General features: G+C 37.1%; 1 protein-coding gene across 1 annotated transcript in view; it reads right to left on the bottom strand.

Moving 5' to 3' along the window:
* The window catches only part of LOC126109417 (intermembrane lipid transfer protein Vps13), a 443304-nt gene that overhangs the window by 408770 nt on the left and 7079 nt on the right, over positions 1 to 27455 (bottom strand). Inside the window, exons 5-7 of the mRNA XM_049914452.1 lie at positions 22216 to 22360; positions 14653 to 14772; positions 6613 to 6739 (exon numbers count right to left, since the gene is read on the bottom strand). Coding sequence (XP_049770409.1) covers positions 6613 to 6739; positions 14653 to 14772; positions 22216 to 22360 — 392 coding nt within the window. The remainder of the gene's footprint in view (positions 1 to 6612; positions 6740 to 14652; positions 14773 to 22215; positions 22361 to 27455) is intronic.

Consider the following 27455-nt stretch of genomic DNA (forward strand, 5'->3'; position numbering starts at 1 on the left):
CCTACATCCTTCTGAATCTGTTTAGTGTATTCATCTCTTTGTCTCCCTCTGCGATTTTTACCCTCCACGCTGCCCTCCACTACTAAATTGGTGATCCCTTGATGCCTCAGAACATGTCCTATCAACCAATCCCTTCTTCTAGTCAAGTTGTGGCACAAACTTCTCTTCTCCCCAATCCTATTCAATACCTCATTAGTTATGTGATCTACCCATCTAATATTCAGCATTCTTCTGTAGCACATTTCGAAACCTATTTTCTTCTTGTCCAAACTATTTATCATCCATGTTTCACTTCAATACATGGCTACACTCCATACAAATACTTTCAGAAATGACTTCCTGGCACTTAAATCTATACTCGATGTTAGCAAATTTCTCTTCTTCAGAAACACTTTCCTTGCCATTGCCAGTCTACATTTTATATCCTCCCTTCTTTGACCATCATCAGTTATTTTGCTCCCCAAATAGCAAAACTCCTTTACTACTTTAAGTGTCTCATTTCCTAATCTAATTCCCTCAGCATCACCCGACTTAATTCAACTACATTCCATTATCCTCATTTTGTTTTTGTTGATGTTCACTTTATATCCTCCTTTCCATTCCATTCAACTGCACTTCCAAATCCTTTGCTGTCTCTGACAGAATTACAATGTCATCAGTTCAATGTCAAAGTTTTTATTTCTTCTCCATAGATTTTAATACCTACTCCAAATTTTTCTTTTGTTTCCTTTACTGCTTGCTCAATATAAAGATTGAATAACATCAGGGATAGGCTACAACCCTGTCTCACTCCCTTCCCAACCACTGCTTCCCTTTCATGTCCCTCGACTCTTATAACTGTCATCTGGTTTTAGTACAAATTGTAAATAGCCTTTCGCTCCCTGTATTTTACCCCTGCCACCTTCAGAATTTGAAAGAGAGTATTCCAATCAACAGTGTCAAAAGCATTATATCTATTTTAAACTAAGGCATTTATTAATTTTCTACATTTTTACAATACAAGAAGAAATAAAACAAACAAAAAGAAATGGTTTACATTAATTTTTATCTTCTCTACCTTTTTTGCTAACTAAGCCCGTCTGCCACAGAGTCACTACTTTTAATCACCACCATCATCCTAGAACAGTTATGACATTTATATCTGCACTGTCACATATACTTTGCAGTTTCTTTCAAATACATTGCAGTATCTGAGGTTGTGGTTATGTTGGAACCTGAGAACGCAGATGTTTTTCCCTGAATACAAGCCAGATTTCACTCTTATACTGACGTGAAAATGTCTGTTGCTTCCACACATATCAGCTGGCAACCGCTCCCTCATTGGCTGCGCATAACCAGCAGTTAACACACCCTCTTTAATTCTCGTCATAAATCGCGGTGAGCATCAATGACATGGTTGCAGGAAACATGTACTCGTAAGTATGCCACTGGACCCTATCTAGGCTTTTACCATCTCCTGCAGAAATTTATGTCATTGTTGTGTATTTGTCCAATCTTAAAGTCAATTCAAATGGGCTTAGGCAAAGTCCCGTGTTCTAGTGATGTCTGTCAGTACTACTCCATGAAGGGTCTTGCCGCTATAATTTATTCTTGAAACAACAATTACAGTCAGTTTAATATGATTTTTTTATTTATTTATTTACACTTAATTCTGGGTTAATTTTCTTTCTTGTTTCATCTGCATCTGACTGTCACCATCTTGTTCCAAAGCTGATTAAAAGGTGGTAATATGTTACCCAGTATTTTGATATTGGAGCAGTGATCAAATTTCTCATTTGCAAACCACTTGGTAAATCATTATAGTACCTTATAATCAAATAAAATATTACCTCGCATACAGAATAAACTAACACGTTTTGAAGGACAACATGCTTGCCTTTCAATGTTAACTCTACTTAAACAGCACCATAAATGTTTGTGTACAGTATCCACACATGTATGAGAACTTTACCGTATTTACTCGAATCTAAGCCGCACTTTTTTCCCGGTTTTTGTAATCCAAAAAACCGCCTGCGGCTTAGAATCGAGTGCAAAGCAAGCGGAAGTTCTGAAAAATGTTGGTAGGTGCCGCCACAACTAACTTCTGCCGTCGAATATATGTAGCGCTACACAGACATGCTCTGTAGGCACAAAGATAAATACTGGCGCCAAAACCTCTGCGTCAGTAAATAAATTTAAAAAAAAGGTGGAAGACGAGCTTTTTTTTTCTCCGCCCCGAGTTTCGACCACTGCATTTTCATACATTATCCAACGAAGTAAATACAAATTCCGTATTGTTCATCTTCGAATGTATTAGAATTTCAATGTACTACGAAAATCCGACTGGCAAGACTGTTTGGGATGTTTTTCAATATGGCCAACTCTACGTTCTGAATTTTTTCCTACCTGTGAGAAGAGATGGTTGCTAATAGTAACCTGATGAAATGTGAATCACAAGAAGTATTCTCTTCACCATTCACCATAAGAATAATACGAATATAAACATTTTGCTACGTGTTCTTCCGTGTTTGTTGCTATCTCATTTAAATCCTGTCTGCCTAATAAACTACAAAACTAGAGTGAGACAACAGCAAATGCGGAAGAATACACTTATTGTGTCATGTTTATATTCGTATTATTCTTAGCCTAATAGTGATACAGTCAGAAATGAACCACGGCAACTGACTAGATTTTTAAATCTAAGATGACTAATTTCTGTGCAGAATTTGATGTACTAAAGAAGCGGCCGCAAAGATTTTCAAACGGAGAAAAATTTTCGCCTAACTCTTGTTCAGAACATGTTCTATCATACGCAGCCTATTATTTGGTTCTTGTTGATGATTCTCAAAGAAAGCAGCAGTGTAAGTAAACAACAAACAGCAGTCTCTTGACATTGCTTCGCTAATGAGACGATTCGTCTCTTTTTTAGCTGTAAGCGGCGGTAGCGCGCACAAAAGCAAGCCATGCCGCGAACGGCGACAGGCCGTAAACACGCACTATCAGAATGCGACAAACAATGCATGACACAGTACAGTGATGCATTTTCAGCTTAGAGTGACGTAAAGACCTATAACAGAGAAAACGGCACTTATCAGATCAAACAAAATAAGCAATCGATTCAAACCAGACGAAGCACGTGAAAAAGGAAGGGTACCCGTATAAATACGGATGGAGCGCCTGACGCATAGCAATGGCTACCTGGTAAAGCTTACAACTTGAACCAAACTACTGTGGCTGTATCGTCATTCATTCGACCTAAATTGTGTCTCATATTACAATGGACCAACTTTGTTTCGATTTGGAGGTGCAGCCTAAAACTGTTCTCTCCCCTTGAATTTCGAGTCTCAAATTTCAGGTGCGGCTTAGATTCGGGAAATCTTTTTTTCCTTTGTTTCGAGTCTCATTTTTCAGGTGCGGCTTAGATTCGAGTGCGGCTTAGATTCGGGTAAATATGGTAATTGCAAACCTGTTCAAATAGAAAAAGAGTTTGTAAGATTATAGCAATAAATTTTATGTTTTTCTGTACTTCACAAAAGTGTCAAATTTTAAGCATAACAACAACTGTTGTGGTGGCTAGTCGATAGTTTCTCGCATATCCCTTGCAGCAGCATCATAAGAGTACAGATGTTACTTGCTCGTTTGAGCAAGATCAATACTGCATAGAGCACTTTGGCATATTGCAAAATTTTGAACTTTTTGAGTGCGAGTACCGTTTGCCCGACCTATTCTTCACAATCTTCAAAATAAATCTGCATGTAATTTCAATAGCCCAAGCTTCAACCGTATTTGTAAGAAAATCCCTATATCAATCTATTAAACAATGTAAAAACATTGACCACAGCAGCAATAGTTTTAGTTTAATATGCTATCATAAGTTGACCCCATAGTTTTCAAGTGACGAATTTGAAGTGTGTGTGTGGGGGGGGGGGGGGGGGAAGAAAGAAAGAAAAGAAAGAGAAAAAGAAAATGGGGAGAGGGAGGGAGAGAGGGGGAGAGAGAGAGAGAGAATCTTATAATGGAGTACATAGGGTAAAGGACGATGCTAGCTATGCCTGCAACTAGCAATGGTCTATTTGACCATGGATGGTACCTGTTCAATGTCCTCAATACATTACAATGTCAAAGGTGGTCAGAACAGTGTTCATGTAGTTGTGAATGCATTATATCAGAGCTAAGTATCCTCAAATGTGGGCAAATTCTTGGTGTTCATATAGTGAGGTGCTTCTGTAATCAGTGTAGCTGAAGTGTTGTATGTTTCAACAAGAATTATAAAGATTTACAGCACACACAGAGAAAATGAAAAAAATCTCCTCCACTAAGTCACAATGTGAACAAAACTGTGTGTTAGGTAGCACGACAGATGGTCACTGAACAGGATTGTGACAAAAGGTACGAGGACAACAGTTGCGAAAGTCACTGCAGAATTGAATGCCCCATTCGCGAACTCTGTCAGTATTAAAACACCACGAAGAGAGCTTCATAAGCACAGAATTGCAGGGTAAGCTGAATACCAAAACTATTCATCAGAGATGCAAACCCCCGTTACAGGAAAACATTGTGTTGACGCCTTGATACCTGGACAATGGTGCACTGGAAGAAAGTAATTTGGTGGTTCGGTCACGTTTCACACTGTTTCCGACTTCTGGGAGAATCTGCAACCCAAGAGTGGAATACGGTGTGGGTTTGGCAACGATTTGGGAAGCCATATTGTGGTATTCCATGGTTACTGTGTAAGGTCACTTTACTTACAACCATTATGTGACAATGAATGTTACATTTGTATGTATAACACTACCTTCCTCAAAACTGTACCTAATACTTCCCTTTCACATTAAGTTGTACTGTAATTTAATTGGTCCATAAAGGAAGTCCAAAGTAAGTCTCGTCTCCTCCACATAACACCTGCACATTCAAACATCCACACTGTAACATATTGTGAAATAACTGTACTGATATGGTGTAATCTAACTATGGTTTTTCAGTTTTATTATAACATTGTATAAAAGTTATAACAAAACAGAAAAACAAGAAAGAGTCAATGTAGCTCATGTGTACAATCTGTTATTGGTGCTAATATACCACACGATGTATTTGTTACTACATCAGTATTATTGTATTTTTTAGACTGACTGGCACACCTCATTAAAAGGCCCAACATAATCTTTTGTAGTTTGGACTTCATACTGTAATTTCTAATATTATGTGAAGCACGACATGATTTTTGAGTTTTGATCCACTTCTTTTAGTAAGATAGCACATGTGAGAATAACAAACATAATATGTCAGTGAATATAGTGCCAGTAGCTTACTTAATGTTACTGAGCATCTGTAGGTAGGTTCTAAATATCTTCGGTCACACCTTAATAGGTGTGCCTATACCATGATATGGCAGCTTTTGTGTTGGCTAATGGATGTAATCATGTACATTACTGTATTGTTTTTGTGCCACCTATGCACAGAAACATGATGTATACCTGTCCATATGGGACTTCAATGTGGAATTCAAACCACATATTGTTTCTGGTGACTCCTCGCACCATTGCTGAAAGCTGGGCAAAAACAAAGACTGAAAAATCTGTAGTCCAACGAAGAGTTGATCCCTTGACCTCTCTGTTTCCAGACACATGCTTTACTGCTAGACCACTTTATACAGATAGTTTCTTTATACGTTCTGGTGACTGAGGTTGTGAGTATCAAAATACGTGTCTTGTACGTCCATAGCTTTTGACTGCATAGACTTGCAAACTAAAAATATGTATACCACCAATGGACCGAATACTGCAGTATCTGACAAATTTCAAATTGGTACCTCTACACAATGCTAAGGAAAAAAGTCATCAGGTGTACAGATGGACAAACACACAAAGACAGACAACAAATAGCAACAAAAAAATTATTGATATACTTACAAATTAGCAATTTTCATAATTTTTTATTGTACTATGAACTCTTGCTTCTTGTCAAATTTCATGATTCTAGGCCAACAGGTAGTACCCAACAGGTTTGATGAGTAAGTCTGACAATGCCAAAAAAATGTGACAAATGGCTATATCTTTTCACAGCACTGACTTGGAAGCTTCAATTTTATAAACTGCCAAGGAACCATAAACCTTAGAATATGACAAATTTCAAGTTGATATATCTACCGGTCTCTGAGTAAAAGGTGTCTCAACAGTAGGACAGACAGACTAAGTGATTCTATAATAGATCCGTTTTTAGCAACTGAGGCACAGATCCCTAAAAAGCAACCAATCAAATTACATTTTAGTAACAATTTGCTTGCACAAACCATGGAAATGGCAAGCTGTAGAAAAAATATATCAACACCAAACTCATTATGTCACATAACCAAATATGAATCTACATAATCATATAACCAACTTACACTGGATCAATTGTGCTAAAATACGTATCTTAGAATGGGTAAAACCAGAAGTTGCATTTTGCTCGATGTAATGACCTGTAACTGTTTCATTAATAAATGAATGTGAATGTGAAATAGTGAGCTTTAAGTATGCAGCCCAAAATGATAAAGTTTAACACCTTATGTAGGTTCCATTTCTGCAATAAGAAACATTTGCATGCGAACAAAATAATTCATCACAACTACAAGAAAAGTAATGGAAAATTCACCATTGCTTGTAGTGGCCTCGATAGGAACTCAAATGGGGGCGATACTTCCGGTATTGGGCAGCACGGTTCATGCGGTCCATGGACTCCAGAAGCTCAATCAAGTCTTGGTACTGCTCTTTGCTGACACCTGCAACAGTAGGTACACAGTTAAAAGTGCGTCAACCGTTCTCCATCCTAAGAACGACAGTTTCAATCATTAATTTTAAGATCTGTTTCAATTTAGCACTGAACAATCATTGCTGTTTATTGATGCATGTTCCACTTAACATAAACATATATACATACCATACCTGACAATATACGCCTGATAAACACTAAAAACTCATTACAAAATAATGGAGGCAGTAGGATAAAAATATAGGGAATGAAAGGTCATTTACAACCAGACCACAGTTATAAAGTCAAAGGGCATACAAGGCAAACAGTAATCACGAAGGGACTAAGACAGAATTTCAGTCCATCCATAGTATTGATAGTATTGTTACTGAATACGTATATCGAACATGTGCTTTAAAAAAAAAACCACCCAACACACACACACACACACACACACAAAATCAACTGAAGAGTAATTTGGAAAGTGGGCAAAATTTCAGGGAGAAGAAATAAAATTATAAGATTTGCCACTGACATTGTAATTCTGTCAGAGACAGCAAAGGATTTGGATGATCGGTCGAATGAAGCAGATAGTGTCTTGAAAATAGGTTATAATATGAGCATCAGCAAAAGGGGAATTTAGTTGAATTAAGTCAGGTGATGCTGAGGGAATAAAATCATGAAATAAGACACTGAAAATAATAGATGAGTTCTGCTATTTTGGTAACAAAATGACAGACAACTGCTAAAGTAGAGAGCATATAAAATCCAGGCTGGCAACAGCAAGAAAAAACATTTCAAAAACTGAGAAGCTGGGCAGTACTTAATGCAAATTTACGTGTTATAGTGGTCTTCATGAAACTAGGTAGTTCAAGGTCACCTCTCCTACTTACAGCATTGCCAGTTAGTGATAATTTCAAATGTTGGTAAAAAATATTTGATGCATCTACTTTTAGTCTAGAATATGATATGAAAATTTCCAAAAGAAAATTTGTCCCACTCATTACTGGAAACACTAACAACTAAGGTTACAAGAATTTGTCAAGAAAAGTATTTTTGTGCTTCAATCTGTGGAAAAAGTAGTACTAACATATTTAGACAAAAGAAGTAAGAACACTAAAAATGTACACACATTTTATAGTGAGAACATATGAAAACATACAATAAAAAACCATAATCGAAGCGAAATTTTACAAAATAGATTCACATTCTGCAACTATGCGTTAATGTCAGCTGTTTGCCACACATGAAAATTTGTGCCAGACCGGGACTTGAACTCAGATTTTCCTGCTTATTGCGAGTGCTCACCTTAACCACTTTGGCTATCCAAGCATGTGTTCAGGACTGACAAACTTCCACATGTCACATAATCACAACCCTTATGCTCACTCAGACAAGCATTCTACTGTTGAACTAAGTAGCCCACTGAAAAAACAGTTCTGGCTGTGGTGATGCAAATACTATTGGAAATCTTCAATTTTCTCAAGAATTTTTTAGAGTTGTATCAAACTGCTTTGGGTGATGAATATTTGAATTCTGAACTTCACGTAACATAAATAGAAACAATACAAACATCCAATTACTGTGTGGTGTCCTTGTCGGCGTAGCCCATTTCAAACATTCTCACTCCAATAAACACAGAATTATTTTACTGTACTTGTAATTCCCAATCACCCCTGACAGAATCATCTTCTCCACCTTCCATTCTGGACAATGGCAAGCAAACTACATTCCCAAACATCAAAAAAAAACAGCCAAGTAGTTAATCTGCAGCTAAGGTTTCTAAGACATATTGAGTCTCATCTTTATCTACAATAATCGTGTAGGCTGAAGCACGAAATTAAAATTTGTACCAGCACCGGGATTCGAATCCAGGTCCCTGCTTACTAGGCGGATTTGCTAATCATTGTGCCACTCTGGCACTGCGGTTACCACAGTTGCACATATTACCGTAGTCCATCTCCATTCCTCATACAAATTCCAGTTCACACCTCCAACCAGCACAGGTACGAATTTTAATTCATTACTTCAGCCTACACCATTATCGTAGATAAAGGTGAAACTCACCATGTCTCAGTGGCATCAACTGTCTGCCCTATGCCTGAGGCACAGGCAGGATTAACCCCATTTCACTCATTGCTAAGGCACTATTCCAATACTGGACAGCCTCGTCAATACGAGGCAAGTTTATAAGAGGACTAGCAAAGGGCTGAGGTGTGAATTGGAATCTGTATGAGGGAGGGAGACATACTAGGGAATCCGTGTAACTATGGTAGCAACAGTGCCAGAGATTACAGCAGTTAGCACATCTGCCTAGGAAGCAGGAGACCCAGATTGCAGTCCTGTTACTGGTCCAAATTTTAATTAATTGCTTTAGCGTACATCTTTACCCTAGTTATGCAGTTGTCTAAAAAATCCTAATAATTATGGGTTTACATAAAATCAGGTAACAGAACAAATTTATTTGTCCAAGTGCCATGTTACAGTGGAAACTTTAACAATAACTACAGGACTCTGTACAGCAATCACTCAGAACAATATCATTCATTTTTCATCACCACCACCACCACCACCACCACCACCACCACCTGAATCTAAGATGTACTATTCTACCTCCACATCTATTCACTGCACGCCAGCTTGTGGTAAATGGCAAATCAAATATCACTTCTGACTATCTTTCCCCCTCTTTTCTGTTCCATTTGTCAACAGAGCATGAGAACAACAGTTGGTAAGCTGTCTAATGAGTTGTAATCCCCTCAATTTTACTGTCGGGGTTGCTTTGCAAGAAATATTTGAGAGGAGGCAATGTTGTCTACTCTTCTCTGACTGGACATTTTCAGATTTTTGACTGTTACCCTGTTAGTACAGCCCTTTACGGATGTGAAACTTGGACTTGTGGAAAAGAAGAAAAGAGAAGATTAGAGGCATTCGAAATGTGGTGCTACCGGAGAATGGAAAAAATCAGCTGGCGAGACAAGGCTACAAACGAAGATGTCCTCAGAAGAGTGAAAGAAAACAGATCTCTTTGGCGAAATATACAGAAAAGAAGAATAACCTTCATAGGTCACATTTTACGGCATAACAATTTCATTAAGAGAATATTAGAAGGAATCATTGAAGGAAGAACTCGCCGAGGACGACCTAGATTAACCTACATTCAACAAGTAATAAATGACATCGGGTGCCAGACCTATGCAGATATGAAGAAGAAAGTTGACAAAAGAACGGAATGGCGTGCTGCTGCCAACCAACCTGTGGGTTGATAACCGAAGAAGAAGAAGAAGACCCTGTTAGTAACACAGATGGCATTCTCACAGCATCTGACTAAACTAAACCAAACCATGACAAACCACACAGCTCTTCTCTAGATCAGCTTCCTCTATTGATCCTACCAAACGAACAAGGAATACTCAAAAACTGGTTGAACGATGGCTTTGTAGGACACCTACTTTGTAGGTGGAGCAATACATTTATTAAGAATCCATTTAAATACTCTAATATCTAAGCTGTGATTGTTACAATATGACTGTCCCCTACTTAAATCCTAGATATTTTGTGAGTACTAACTCTAATTTGACAACAGCCTGTGTTACCTTTGTCGTACATTTACGTTTTAAAATGCCATTACTGTTTGGCACTGGTTTGGCTGCCTCCACAACTTTTTTAAACATAGCTTTATAACATCAAACATAATAAAATGCCTTTCTGGTAATATTTTAGTTTGCTGTGAAGTTGCCTTTTCGTGGCACTACAAATTTTTATACCTCGTGTTATCCATTTAAGTCAATTAGATTTTTCTTTCTTTTTTTTCTTATGGTGCCAAAAGGAAAGGTTTCATTGAACATTTCATGAGAGCTAGTTAAAAATTTCTCAAAGCTACTACTTCTTATGGAGTGGATATAATACTTAGACAAGTATTTCTGTTGTTTCAGTGGTATGTGGTTTTAATGGAATGTCTCTGAAGCCAAAGATGTGATTCAGTTTTCTGAATTAGTGAGGAAGAGCATACCAAAATTGGGTCCCTGATACCAAAAAAGGGGTTAGAGAAGATGAGCTGTCTGGCAGAGAGGATTTTGCTCCAACTGGAGTGAATGTTTCTATCATGTCATATAGCCATTAACAGTAAGGCCTTTCTGTGAAACACATGTGTAAATTTTAGGTAACATGTGAAAAAAGGAAAGTTATTTCAATGTTCTAGAATGCTGTTAGAAATAAAACCATCAGAAATATATTTAATGTCATTGTATACATTTTTTTCTTTTCTACGATCTAAAGAATAATTTTTTCTTTTTTTTAAAAAAAGATCTAAAGAATTTCTGATTATGGCAAATCTTCACTAATACAGCATAACCCTGAATTAATGAACCAACTTTTAAGGAAATCCTGTCTTTTAACGAATATTTCCGTTGGTCTCAGTGACCCTCCCATCAGAACATTATTATTTCTCCCAGCTTTTAACAAACTCTGCTTTAAGAAGTAGTCCGCTTTTAAGCAATAAACATAAAAAATTTTGCAAATTAAAATCTAGTTTTTACATAATTCCTAACATGTTGTTCTGTGTTTTTGATTTCTTTCCACTTCACTCCACACAAGTCATAATTTTTTCCTGTGACGCATTATATGATAATCGATTCATCTGTTCGTTGTGTGCCTAAATAGTAGTAAACAAGTCAACTTCCCTTTTAGCAGTACCAACAGGTGTGTTGAAAGAATCTGAAATCAATTTCCATTCAACTTATGTCACATGATCTGATATCACAATCGCAGAGCCTACAAGTACAAAGCACAGTAAGTGTATTTGTTTGGTTACTGCAGTGTTGATATAATCAATTTTACCTTTTGTGGAGTTACAGCCTTTGAATGTAAAAAAACCTACAGTACAGCAAAACCAGACAACAATAGTCTTAACACGAATCTTCCCAACATGGTGAAGAAATACAATTTTGGGCCCTCTACATGTGCGGCATATTCAAAAATAAGGAAGCGATCTTATGCGCTGAAGCTAACAATTCCTGTGGTGCAGTTTCAGAGGCTGAGAAGTGGAAGAATTTCTATCAGCAGAAACATATGCAAGAGTAGGCTCATGAAACAGCTCCGAAGATCGGCACTGAAAATTTTAGTGGATCGAAGGGCTGGATGAATTGCTTTTAAAAAAACATCAAACTGTCATTTCAAATTTTAAGTGGAAAAAATGAGGCTCTGGTCACAGAAACAAGTGGGAGAACATCACATTGTCATGACTGATAGAGGGCTATGAGCCCATACATATTCTGAAACTGACGAAACTGACAAAACTTTCTGCAAAATCATATTCCGATGCCGGAGAAAAATGCCACGGGGTTAAAAGAAGTACAGAAAGGATGATGACCCTATTGAGTGTAAACACTGATTTAAGTGAAAAGCTACTGCCACTATTAACACTTTCCCGTCCATACGTCTAATACAACTTTCTTCACTTGGCACTGGCAGCACTCATTCAGATTACTTGGCTTGTCGCCGGCCGCTTATCACCTTTCTGTTGATGACAAGATCCAAACACATCGACTTTTGCGCACTTTAATTTTCCGGAAATCCTCTATTTTGCCGTATCGTTCCACAAACCCTAATTTTCTTTTCAAGTAACTTCTCTGCAAGACCTACACTGTTATAATAATTATCCATGCAGCAGTGATGCCACTTTCCATCAGAAGGAGTCAACAGTTACATGACTGTTTTTGCTAAAGGCTGTCCAATGCCGGAATATATCTCGAATGAGGAAATTTATCCTGTACTCTAATCACACAGCATCCGAGTGAGTATGCCGTATTTCATAATTTTCGACGGACTGTAAACTTTAAATTTTAACCGCTCACACCACGGTATAATCAATTGACATGTTTTGACTTAGAGTAAATGTTTCTTTAAACTTTTTGGAAAAATAATCAATTACGAATTGCACTTTGACAAGCTGGTCGGCATTATCCAGTTTACTGTTACTGTCAGATAAATGTAAAAATGATAACATTTGTCTGAATCGGTTGCGGGAAATCGTTTAGCAAAATATCGGTGTGTCTATCAAAGAATTTGTGGACCAATAATAATCGATCCTAGCTTTTTTTACAGTTCCCATAAGAGCAGCAAGCCCAAATCATTTTCTAAGTTTGGGCATCATAACACCAACAAATTTGGCATTTTTTAAATCCAGTTTCCATCTATTGCAATTATGACTGTAGTAACTGTTGGTTTCATTGCTAATATATTCAAATAGATCGTTCCCAATATATAATTCTACGATATCCTCAACACTCTGTGTATCTTTGGGAAATATGTTTGGACCCGGGGATCCTTCAAATTTATTATTGGTCCTCAGTAAATCAAAGTCTGACCGCTCTTCACTGTCTTCTTCGTCTGATTCAGCCAAATCAGTCGGCAACCGTAGCGTCTGCCAAATTCTTCTTGGACATATTTCTATCTTCCTACGATTCTGCTTCACTTTATTTTTTTTTTATTTCCAATGTCTTCTTCCCGATCGGCCAAGTCGTCCGGCACATCACACAAGACGTCCTTGCATTCATCGTAAATAATCCTATTGCCTCTTTCGTTTGTTATGATGAAACGGCACAAGTACTTATAAAAATAAAAAACTTGTTGACGTGTGTAACTTATTGTTACCTAAACAAAACACCAATATATTGCAAAAGATACTAAGGTGCTGTCGCTGGCCACTGAGAGATACTATGTAGATGACACCACTGTGATGTCACGGGACGGCATAGTGTTAATCAACTCATTCAGGTTACTCATTCAGATTACTTGGCTTGTCGCCGGCCACTTATCACCTTTCTGTTGATGATGTTTACATATATGATGTTTACAAAACACAGAAACTCTGCTTTGTACAACAGTAGCCCCTGGAGATGTCAGCAACAATTTTTTCAGGTGTTTAGACTACAATGGGTGCAGCAGGAAGAAAAATTGTACTTATTACTGACCTATGCCATATAAATCATAGGGAAAGGTAATTTCTGAAGAATATGAATGCTGTGTTCCTTCCTCCAAACTGCACTGTTAAATCCAGATACAGAGTAGCATATGCATAACAGTCAATTTCATTCTTTGAGAGGAAGGAAGTGATTTATAGGCTGCATTTATAGGCTACACATGTTGGTAGCTGTCTGGAATTCTGTACAACAACAAATTGTTTTAAATTGTTTCAGAAAGCCTAGATGTGGCAGGTCAGTTGCTGTTGAAGACAACATTGAAGATGAAGGATGGAGTGGCAAAACTTATATTTATTAAATGTAACATTTCAGGGCATTGTTTGTTGTGATGATGACATCCTGACTTCTATATCCAAGTTTTGTGAGAGTGAAATGCTTATGAAGAAATACAAGTAGGAGCTGGCAGTAACAATGAAGGTGACAATGACGATGATGGAGAAGAAGAAGAAGAAGAAGAAGAAGAAGGAATGCATTCCATCAAGTTCCACTGTTCCTGACCAAGGAATTTAGGAACTTTTTTCCCTCTTTTAAGAAAGAGGAATCAATTTTAACTAATATCAACAGATGGAGCAACAATTTCTTTCACTAAAATACACTGGAAAGACAAAATAAACGTGACCTGCTGATTTTTATAAAAAAGTAGAGAATGTTTTCTGTGAGAAGTATAATAACTGTATACTTACTGTATTTAAATATGAAGCACACAAAATTGCTAATTTTGTAATTAAGCAGCCCTTATATCACCTCAATATGCTTGATTTATAATTCAAGATCACTCATTCCATGCACTCTGGCAAAACTCCCATTTAAGGAAAACCTCTATTTACATAAAAAATATTTGTGTCTCCAGAGATTCATTAAAAAAGCATTTTATTGTATAGTTTGGTTAAAATAAACATGCGTTTTGCATCGGACACCACCAAAATATACCCACAAAAAAGAACATGTGGCAGGAACTTACCTACTGACAGCTTCTCCAGAGCAAAGTCCAGCAGCATCTTCGGAATACTGAAGTTGGAGCCATCCTGTTCGGGTTTAGGGTTGATACGTAACTTTGCTGATGAATTTATTGGTCCCAACACTGGAAACACAGATATTGTGTTACTTCACATCTAAAAATTATATCTGAAATTCTGGCAAGCTTGTAGCCACTGTACAGAAGTATGGTAAAATCAGTACACAGGTGAAACATGTCAAAGTGCTGTGGTATCACACAAAGTAAACTAGTTCAGTGTCCACAGCTTCAGTTGTGTTGGATAGTTGTTACAATAAAAATAATTTTATAAACATGTATTATACGTACTGAAAAATTAATACAATAAAGAGCTGTTTCTTTTTCCTACACAAATTTGACAAAGCCAATTGGTCTGGGTGACTATTAAATAGATTTCTTTGATTTAGTTCTCCTGAAGTTTTCACACTAATTATGACCACAGAAGAATGGTCTTTTCCGAATCTGCTTCAGACCAATAAGCAATTCTGGTAGCTGGAGTCTGAGGTTTTTGTTAGCCCTCCCATTTGAATTCTTATGGTGATATTGCAATGACAATTTTCACCCCTTGCAACTTCTTTATTTGTACCTGAGAAGATTTAGCTTTAAAATTTTAAATATAAGAAAATATTTTCATAAAAAAATTTTATCCTGTTGTACCCGCTTATGGGTTGAATTACCAAAAACACAAACTTTTTGTTTCCTAGCTGAGAAGTCAAGTACCAATTTTCATAGATCATAGATGTGGCTTTAAAAATGATTTAGTAGTTCTTTAATAATGATTTATTTTCAAAAACCTTTCACCCACTATTTCACCCCCTTAAAGGTTGAATTTTCAAAGATGATGAGACATTTATTTCTGACCAAGAAACCAAATTCCAACTTTCGTTGTGCTGGCTTCAAAATTGCCTTAATAGTGACATTTTCAAAAAAGCAATCCCCTACTTATCCCATTATGGGTGGAATTTTGAAAAGTCTCTTCTTAAACAATGCCTGGAGTGTAATATCAACACCCAGTTTCAAGTTTCTATCCCTAGTGGTTTGAGCTGGGTGGTGACGAATCAGGGAATCAGTCGGGACACTTCTTCTATATACAGAAGGAAACAGTTACTTTCATATTTCTTCCTATTTGCAACTTAGTTTCAAGCTACAACTTATTATCGATGGTAATTTACATTTCAGTTACATCAGATGTGTAGTTAGCTTCACTCAGAAATTTTTGTTTTACATACGAGCTCTACTTTTAAAATTTTAGAGCAGGGTGTGCTACAAAAATTTCATCCCCACTAATTATCGTATGCTCAGATATTAACAGTAATATGGTGGCTAGTGACTAAACCACACACAGTACAGCTCACTAGTTTCAGTGTCTTTCCTAAGAGTGAATGTTTTGAATCTCTCTTGAAGACTTGTGAAGTGTTGTTAAACTGTGCTAAATTTCTGCCTCACACATTGTAGTCAAATCATTAAAATTAAAGTAAGACGACAAGTAGCGTGCAGCGATTCCACCGTCAATGCAGGAGCACACCCAACCCCAGGAGCAGCAGCTGCATTACAAGCACTGCAGACATCGGCAATCTCACCCACATTGGGGTAATGGCCACACTACTGCGTGGGTGTACACTCAATTGTATGAGCAATCCCTTATGCCATTGCTGCAGCCGTGTTTAAGAAAATTCAAAATATGATTGAACTTCTCTTCTACTGTATTTCTTTCCCCATTTCAACCAATTGTTACCCAACACTCCATTTGAAACTCTGAACAACCTCTGCTTCTTCCAGTTCCCTGAAGTCCAAGAATTTTTATTTCCCATCTGTACGTAATTTCTTTTATTTTTTATCTGGCACTCACAACCAACCAATTATAACCAGAGTCCATATCAGCCCCTAGAAATGTTCCAAGTACACAATTAGTTTTCCAAATATCTATCTTACAATTATACAAGTTATTTAAAAATGACTGGTGTCTTGATGGGTCTTCAAAATACACTTCCATATTCTACACAGTCCTCCATCACAAATTTTTGTCTTGCTAGTTATCAAAAAACTTCTACTGTAGCTTTTTTTTGTCTAGAACAGGACTAGTCAAGCAATGGAAAATCCAGGATGGAAAGTAACAATGTTGTGAAAAGGAAAGTTGCTACTCACCATGTAGCAGAAATACTGAGTCGCAGATAAGCACAACAAAAGAAAACTGTCACAAATAATAGCTTTCAGCCAGTAAGCCCTTCATCAGAATTAGACGGGGGGGTGGGACCACCCACACACACACACCCACACACACACACCCACACACACACACACACACACACACACACACACACACACACACACACACAGAGAGAGAGAGAGAGAGAGAGAGAGAGAGAGAGAGAGACTGCAGTCTCAGGCAACTGTTGCCCGAGACTGCAGTCGTGTGTGTGAGTTGTGTTTGCATGAGTGTGTATGTGTGTGTTTGCCGTCTAAATCTGATGAAGGCTTTACTGGCTGAAAGCTATTAATAATAATAATAATAATAATAATAAAGATTTTATTGTCTTTAGGCCATTACAGCAATTGACAACGTCAAATGAAGTTACAATTTATAATACAGTGTGATAAGGTATTGACTACTGAAATATTTTAGCTTATATTACAATAAATGTACAGTGGGTCATCTGTTGGATTACTGCATTTTACAGTTGAAGAATTCATTGATATCATAGAACGGGTGGGCAATAAACCATTCATGCAGTCTTTCTTTGAATGTATGTTCAGGAAGATCCTGTATGGCATGTGGCAGCTTATTAAATAGTTTGTGCCCTGTGACTTCATAGCTATTTATTGATTTTGATAGTCTGTGGTAAGGCGTGTATATGTGTTTGATGCTTCTTGTGTTGTAACAATGTACATAATGTACATTTTCTCTACGTTTCACATCTTGTAGGTTCTTCTTCGTAAAGATTAAGACATTGTATACATAGAGGTTTATTACAGTCATAATTTTTTGTTTGGTAAATAAGGGTTTGCAGTGAGCCTTATGTGAAGAATTTGTAATTATCCTAATGGCTTTCTTCTGCAATAATAGGATGTCATGTATATGACTACAAGTTACCCCACAAGATAATGACATAGGATATTATACTTTGGAAAAATGCAAAATAAGATGATCTGATGTATGTTTCGGGTACACAATTTCTGAGTTGTCTTAATAAATAAATTATTCTAGATAGCTTACTACTAATATAGTTTACATGTTGGCCCCAGTATAACTTTTCGTCTAAATAAACTCCCAGGAATTTAACAGAACTAGGGTCATCAGATAGTGGCTTGTCTCTTAGAGTGAAGATTATCTGCTGAGTTTTATTTTCATTTAGCAGGAAACCATTTGCTCTGAACCAATATGCTGCATTAGTAGAGTGTATTTTCAGCACAGGTTTTAAGATCAAGATTGTTACTGCTATGAAGAAAAGTCGTATCATCTGCATACAATACAGTGGTGGATCTAATAAACGAGGGGAGGTCATTGATCATTATCAGAAACAGGAAGGGCCCCAGTACAGATCCCTGAGGCACACCTACTTTAACATTTTCTATGTTTGACATTTCCTTACCAACACAAACTACCTGTTTACAGTTGTTGAGATAAGCTTTTAATAGTCAGACTGTTTCCTTTGATGCCGTAGAATTCTAGTTTCTCTAGTAGTGGCGTGTGCTCAACACAGTCGAAGGCCTTGCTTAGGTCACAGACTGAGACCTGAGCAAAGCCTTTGTTCTCAAAAACTTTGAGGATGTAACTGACTACCGTGTTGATTGCATCAATGGTTGACAGATTCTTCCTAAACCCGTATTGTGTAGCATTAATTATTCCTAGATTCTCAAAGTGAGATGATAATTGTTGGTACATGATGCATTCTATTACCTTGGAGAATGCGGGTACTATTGAAATAGGCCTGTAACTAGATGGAGAGTCTTAATCTCCCTTTTTGTATACTGGGACGACCCTAGACAGTTTTAACTCATCAGGAAAATATCCCTCAAGTAAGCACTTGTTTATGCAATGGGTTAAAGGGTACAGAATGCAATCACACACTCTTTTTAGCAGGTTGCATGATATGCCATATATATCTAAGCTATCAGACGATTTCAGTTGTTTTATGACCCCTTGTACATATCTAGGTGTTACTTCGGAGAAGGTTAGCATGCTTGTATTTAGTGACTGTCTACCCCAATTTTGAGAGAGTAACTCAGATGGACTAATGTCTGGTTTGATAATTGCGTCTCCTATTTCTTTCACTGAATTAATAAAAAACTCATTGAGTGTTTGTGGTGGGATATTAATTTTGTCTTTTTTAGTATCTGTGGCAGCACTGTTAATTACTTTCCAAGCGGTTGTGCATTTATTGGTGGAATTATGTATGCTGTTGGCATTGTAGGTTTTTTTGGCCTGCAGGATGGCTTTTTTGTATTCATTCCTGCATTCCACATAGGCTGATTTGGCACAGTCAGACTTCATACTATTGTATATGTTGTACAGCAACAAAACTTGTTTCTTTAGATCTGTCAGCAGTTTAGTGTACCATATATTTTGTCTGTTTTGAGATCTGGATTTGTGGCTGCTGTCTATTATTTTGATTTTCTTTATGGGAATACTATAGTTAAACAGGGTCAAGAATGCATTAAAAAATCTATTAAATATTATTTTGGCTGGCAGGTCATTACTTGAAGTGTAATGTCGATCGACACTACAATGGCCAAACCAGTCTCTGTCAGCAAGGGGATTACGAAATGTGTTAATTTTATCCTCAGTTACGAGTCTGGTAATCACAACTGTTGGGACAAGTCTGTTTGCATTGCTCCTATTGATGGGAATTTTACTTGCATAATTTAGAGATATGGAGTCATGGTCAGAGAATGGGAACACTACAACTTCGCATGTGTTTTCAGTGGTCTTGAAGTTTACAAAGATGTTATCTAAACATGCTTTGTTCCTTGTGGGCCTGTTATTAACATGATGTAAATTGTATTGTCTTAGTAAGTTTTCCAGATCTGCAACACTACCCTTACATTTAGTAACATCAAAATCAGCATTGAAATCACCTCCTATTGCAATATCATAGTGTAGCCATTTAATATTACTTAATTCACTCAATAGCATGTCCATTTTTTCTAAAAATATGTTAATGCTTCCCTTTGGTGATCTGTACATGGATACTACTATTAGCTTATGACTATTAATAATTATACCCGTAACTTCAAAGTGCTGTTCATCACACAAGGGATTTAGGTCTAGTTTGGTTATTGTGCAATTGAGTGACTGGTTGGAATAAATTGCCACACCACCTCTAATGTGCTTTTTCCTACAGTAGCTATTTACTATACTAAAATTGTCAAATTTGGCAACTGCAAGTTCTTTCTAATTAGCCCAGTGTTCACTCAGACAAAAAATATCAAACTGGTTATCAAGACCAAACTCATTTATGATAAGTTCTTTATCTTTCAGTCCTTGAACGTTAAGGTAACATATTTTAAGATCCATGCTCTTATTGCTTACACACTGAACACTATGGTGATTGGTTTTCAAATCTTTTTCAGAGCTTATCTTTTGGATTTCTGCCTCTTGTTGCCTTTTACTAAAAAATTGTTCACTTGGAGTGGTAGCACATCTACCGTTGTATGCCTACTCTTCTCTCCTTGTGATGATATTGTAGATGAGGCTGCTACTACAGGAATTGATGGAACTGCTGTTATGGTGTGTGGAGGCACTGTTGTGGCATCTGGTGACTGGGGAGACAAGGCGAATGCTGCTTCTTCTTCTGCTGCTGTTGAATCTTGCTGGTGAAGTGTGATAGGTACTGCTGCTGCTGCTGCTGTAGGCATTGTTGTGGCAACTGGTGAGAGTGGAGATTTGGATGTTGCTTCATCTTCTGCTGCTGTTGAATCCTGTAGATGAAGTGTGGTAGGTACTGCTGCTCCAGCGTTTGTTATGTGTATGACAGTCTTCTTTTGTTGTGCCTGTCTGTGACTCAGTATTTCCGCTATACATTGAGTACAACTTTCCTTTTCACAATATTGTTACAGGGATAGTCAACCTTTTTTTACATGCCATTCACTTTTGTATCTCTGTTAGTGGTGAAATTTTCTAACTGACCACAGCTTTCACAGTAAAGGTGATTTATGTAATAGGACTTGACTTTACTTTATAAATTTTTGTAACACAGGTTTATACTAAGTTAAAACATACAATAATAATAATAATAATAATAATAATTCTTAATATTTCTGATGTCAAAATTTTATGAAAAACAAATGAAAAATTTTTGAGACTCCTACTGCCCACCATGAAAAGTTGGAACATCTGGAACATCCAGTATACCTAGACCACGGTAGCTACCACTGGCCTTGACGATCCTCTACAGTCTTCACTATTTCACTGCACTGAATGAACAGGTTAAAAAAATACAATAAAAGACGAAGGGGATGAGATATGAAACACTGAAGGCCATAGAGGATCAGACAAAAAGAAAAAGTGCAGTAAAAAAGTCATCTATAACTCCTGGGATACAAAATTTAATCAACAAAAGGGGAAAATATTTAAAAAATGCAATAAATGAAGCAACAAAAGGGGATACAGGTAGCTAGAAAAGATCGACAGAAAGTGCAGAATTGCAAAGAAGAGAGACTAGAGTATAAATGCAAGCCCTTACAATCATGTGAAAGATATACAGGGAATACAAACTTTAAGATAATATTATGGTCAGTGAGAAGGAAGCAGATGATGAAGATGCGATGGGAAACAATTTAGGAAGAAGACCTTGATAGGGCACTGAAGGACTCAAATCAAAGATATTTTGTTCAAACGATTTGGCACTGAGAGGCTACTTCTCCATCACCTTCCCTCTGAACTCTGACCACATCTCGGGTACTATCACCTCTTCCTAACACTTTTGTATGTGGCTCACAGTTCAACAATGAGATAGTGAAATGTTTGAAACTTGAATTATTTATTCACTAAAAGACCAATTCTACACAACTAGTTTAAAGGGCTCATCTCACAGTGCCAAGAATGTCTTGGAAATAATGGCAACTGCCTGGAAAACAGTAGAAATTTATGACCACAAATTTCTTACTAACTTTCTAATCTGCATCATTTGTGACCTTTGCTAGCAATAAGTCTTACAATAAAACATTTTTGGCAAATTCATCATATTACATTTAATGGGACAAGGTGGCACAGAACATCTCTCATAAGAAATCTGTTGTGAATGAATGCAGTTCAATGAACTATCATTTTGGAACTCCATTTTTCCTCTTTTTTCCTGTAAACCCCTTATTCATACAAACAGAAAGACAATTTGGTTTCTCTGAAGTCTCACTACTGGCTACTGGCTACATCACACACAAAGTATTCCTTCCATTATTTTTAATGTGGTACTTGTAAAATGTCACTACTTCCATAGAAAAGAATTCAGGCAATAGAACCACTAGCAAAGGGAGCAAAAACAGGGGCAGCAAGCATACTACAGACCTGAACATTGTGGCACATAAACTTACTGTAACTGAACCCCTGTGGAGCCTTTTCCTTCGAGCAGATGCTATCCTGGAACTCCGCCAGCAGCGCTTTGTGGTCACCTGCACTATCTGGGAAGGATCTGGTCTTGCAGTTCCAGTACACAGCCAGACACTCCAACACAAGCACCTGACAAAAATAGGTTTATGGAGCTTACTGTGAAAATGATACGAGGAAATAAACATGAGAAAATTTATTTACTGAAACTTGCTTTTCAAGAGGCATATTTATTTTTTATTACAAAATTACGAAAGCAGTTAAAAACGTATCAGATTCTTTAATATTTGCAATAGCTTTCTGTCAGTGAGCACACATTATAACTGTTACTTGAAGCTGCTGGAGTAGTCTAGTATGTAATAATGTTCTCTGATTCCAACTCCTAAAATAAATGTCATTTTTTTCCACTCTGGAATTTATTTTCTGTCTACAATTACGTCACTAGATAAATAAGCTTACTAGGTAACTGTAGTTCTAAGGTTAACTTCAGAATTGCAAAGTTACTCCACCTGCTATATTTTCCAAATTAATCACATTCAGACAGTAATTTAGGTTAAATAAGAATTTTTGCCCCAAGATCATGTGTTTAACAGTTATTATTTCCTCAATGACCACTTTTGACATGTCTAGCTCCATCTTCAGATCTACAACATGCCGCGACAATAACATTACTATGACAATCTGAATAATTGTAAACCAGTATACAACTTGAAACTATCACATTATAACCAGGTCACAATCTTCTACATAACTCCTGGAAATAATATTACTGTGCCTGAATCATACAACCATAATGACAGCACCCTCCAGTTATAAAACACAGGTGCCACACTGACTTGTCGAATACATAAAACAAGAGTAATTGAAAAGTACATCACATCAACAGTGTGCCTGCCCCATAGGGGTAGCGAGTTCTTCCGTGCAGCCATTACGGTTATCACCCATCAGGAAAGACTGAGTGAACTTGCAGCAGAAACGATGATGGGCAGTTTATGCACTTGGCTAACAGGTGGCATTAGTGAGCCATTACATTGATTATTAAATATTCTTTGAAATACAACATGTACTTACTGGAAACATTGACACAGAATTGGTTATTATGTAATGGAAAAATTATCTATCAGCCTAAGCAAAGAGAATTATAAGGAATTACATACTGTATTTTACAAACTATAAGACACTCCTTAACATTTAAGCACTTTTCTAACAAATAACTTTTGAACCATTTTTATTATTGGACTGCAAAGCCAAACTAAAAAAAATTCTTAGTTTATAAAACCAAACTGACTTCCCTGAAAATCATTATCTGAACTTTCTTCTTGATCTCTGATGTCGTCATCATTGTCCTCTTCACATATAAGATGGTCACCACTGCCATCAAGAGCGTTACTTATGCCACATTTCTTTAAAGATTTAACAATAATGTCTTCTGTCACTCCAGACCAAAAGTACTTTATACACTGACACACTTGTTTGACTATAGGCTGTTTTGAAGATCTCTTTGCCGTGAATTCATGTTGGGGTTCATCCGTCACCCATTTGTTCCATTCCTCTCTCATATACACTTTAAATGATTTATTTATCGAGACCTCAAGAGGTTACAATTGTGAAGTAAGTTCTCTCGCATTAGCACCAAGCTCTGTATTTCCTTATCTCACTTTCTCTTTCACAGAATTTTTAAAATTACTACTAAACTGATCTAGCACAAGATGAGAACTCTTCTTCAATAAAGCACCTTTCCTTCTCTCCCATACTCTGTTAATCCATAATTTCATACCAGCCTCAGCCATCCAACCCTTGTCATATACGTGAACAACATCACCTAGCTGTATTTTAGAAGATTTTGGCATTGTTTTGTGCCTGAAAATGATCACCGGATTAAGTTTAGTACTGTTAGCACAACATGAAAGGACGACAGCGTAGTGCATTTTTTCATGTCCACTTGTTTTTATAGTTACAGTTTTAGCACCTTTCATGGCAACAGTTCTGTTACTCGGCACATCAAATGTCAGAGGACTTTTGTCCATATTCGTTATTTGGCTTAGTTCCACCCTGGTTTTCTTCCAATGTTGAATAATAAAGCAAGGGAAAAATAATATTTTGTCTTCATATTCTTGTGACATTTTCTGAGATTTTTTGGTTTTGGTTCACATGCTACATCCATGACGCTTCAGAAACCTGTAGCACTAACCAACTTCGCCCTTAAAGTCTGTTATGTTCCACTATAGCATTAGCTTACAAGCAAATATGTCAGTCATTTTTGTATTAATTCTAGTGCCATTTTGACAGTGTCCTTGGATACATTTCAGTATGTCATCATCTAGTTTTGGCCTGTATTTGCACATTTAGTCTTCCTCATTTTTTTCAGATCATCTTTACTAGCCTGCCAGTGACAAACAGTTCTTTTTCTGTTGGTGGAGGGCCGAAATGCCACTCAGCTGATCTGTTTCCAATTTGTTCTGCATATACTATTACTTTCAATTTACAGCCAGCATCATATGGACACCTTTTACTTTTTTCCCTTTATGAAATTAGCTACTGACAAAAATATTGTACTGTTACTGATAACACAAATCACTTTCTAGTTCATTGGCAGCATAGAAGGCAATGACGCATCATAGGCTAGACTGTGTTCTGGACTTGTGATGGCAGGGTGGTAAGAAGGGAGACAGTATTAGCAAGCTTGTGAATTCCAACAACTCATGTTTCTCACATTGGTGCACTACTGCTGCCAGTTGAATCCGATGCTGTCAGGTAGACATAGGTTTCCCGCAGCATCGAATAAATGGCCATTTTTAAGACTGATGGAAATGTTAAATTCAACAGGGGACATTTTTATTTGAATTTTGAGTATAAGACAACTGAATTGTGGAAGCAATTTTTCGGAGAAAAAAAAAAAGGAAAAGAAAAGAAGTGTCTCTTGTATTCTATAAAATATGATAATATCTCATAGGGCAAAGACTGTCATTTCACCTGAATCACCTAAACAACTGCCATACACTGCTACATTTATAACTTATTTAAACAAGGAGATAAATTATCTTGTTGAAGGCAACAATACAGACAGGCAGAGTAGCTGTACTTACAGGATCTTCCACAAAACTATATTAATTACATTGTCAAGCATTATAATATTAATTACATTGTCAAGCATTATAATATTAATTACATTGTCAAGCATTCAAGATGTAATGTCAGCAACAGTTGGCTAAGAAGATACTTACGGTCCAGACCACTTTAGGATTGGAACTCCAGCATTCAAACACTGGAGAAATACATTAACAGTACAAATACAGTCCACAACTGTGCTGCTAGTATGTAGTAACTATGAGTGGGATACTACAGATATAAGAGGGCTCTTATTGTGACACATGGCCTATCAAATGTAACAAGAACATCAGAGGAGTGATAAAAAGCAATGAGGATTTCCATTTCTTCTTAAAGAATTATTTTGTCATCAACATCAACTTTGTCCCCTACGAAGTAATCCTTGTTAGATGTAACACACTTGTGCCAATGTTTTTTTTCCGATCTTGGAAGTACTTCTGGAACAAACGTTTCATTATGGTGTCCAGCTCCGTCAGCTATTCTGTTTTTATCTCACCAATGGTGGCAAAAGCGATTTCCTTTCATGGTTCCCTTCAGCATCAGAAACAGAAAAGAGTTACAGGGGGCCCTGTCCGGTGATACGGTAGCTGAATCAACATAATGGTTTTTTTTTTTTTTTAAAAAAAATGTGTTGAGGTGTGCATGGGAGCATTATCGTGATGCAATTTCCACAAGTGGTTTTGCCACAATTCTAGTCATTTCCTTTGGATTGCTTCACACAAATGGCACATAACTTCCAGGTAGTTCTCCTTACTGACTGTAGCACCATAAGACATGAACTCGTGGTGCACTGATCCCATTGCAATGAGAGAAAACAGTGGGAAAAATTTTCACACGTGACCAAATTTGTCGAATTTTTTTTAATTCAACAGCTTCAGAACACACGTTGCTGCTATGCATTTCATGCAAAAGACATAATGCTTGGCATGAGCCAAAGGATATGCTGACACCATCAGCAACCTCTCTTATTGTGATTCAGCAATTTTCCAGAACCTTTTTTTTTCACATTTTTGTCAGTAATTTATGTATTATGGCATCCAGGGTGGTTGTCATCTTCAATGTCTTCTCAACTCCCTATGAAACGTTTCTACCACTTGTAAACTCACAGTCTGAATGCAGTGCTGCACTTTATTCCATCTTTAAGTAAAATTTAATGCAAATTCTTTGATCCATCATTTTTGGCAATATAAATTCACTGAGCACTTGAAAGCAGTCATCAGGAATGTGTGTACCAACTGGAGAAAACAATTGAAAAGCTGATGTATAACGCCTGCGAAATCAAAAAAATTCCTGTTACTTTTTTTATCGCATTTTGTACTTAGCAATAAGGAAAATTATTCATTTGGTAATCATCCTGTCTCATTTGTTCTGGCCTGACCTTTTTTGTAAGTCTCACAACAAAATCTGCGATGTCACTGTTTTCTCATGCATTACTCTTGTGGTTCCAAAGAACTGTAATTATCATTTTATGGTATGACAATGTCTGCTTTAATGTTTGTGTCTACTGGGAGAATGAAAGTGGTTGCACTGTTGCGCTGTTCTTTGGTTGCTGCACCCCCGCCTCATCCACAGTCATGATTCTTTTTAAATATTCCTCTCCCTCTTAAGGTAGCACTGCACGAATGTCACAGGTGAAACCAGTCTTTCAGTTTTGTGAAGATCTGTTACACATTTTGGCACTTACCATGCACAAAACCTCTCTGTGATAGTGTTAAAAATGGTTAACTGGAAATATCAGGCGCATTTTCAGAAAGTTCGAAGAGTGTGAACCACGACTTATGTGCACAAACTTTTTAGCACGTTCGCATCTGTGCAACCAGCATCGAATTTTTTGTGCCTGTCCACCAAAGCACCAGTCACATACACAACACATTTGGTGACAAATCTCAGCAGCACTGACTACTCTTGATTGCAGGAAGCAAATAGCACAACATACGTTGTAACTGGCTGGAGCTGCAATAGCACTGTCCATTTCAATAACTTACTGCTTATATAACACTCAGAAATTAAACAGAGAGCTGACTATCTCAATGTGACCTTTGAAGTCTCCTTTTCCAACCACATAACTTCCAACAACCTAAAAGCATTTGTTTGTGTTTAATAGCCAATCAAAGGTTAA

This window comes from Schistocerca cancellata, chromosome 12, assembly GCF_023864275.1.
Source record: "Schistocerca cancellata isolate TAMUIC-IGC-003103 chromosome 12, iqSchCanc2.1, whole genome shotgun sequence".
Taxonomy (NCBI): Eukaryota; Metazoa; Arthropoda; class Insecta; order Orthoptera; family Acrididae; genus Schistocerca; species Schistocerca cancellata.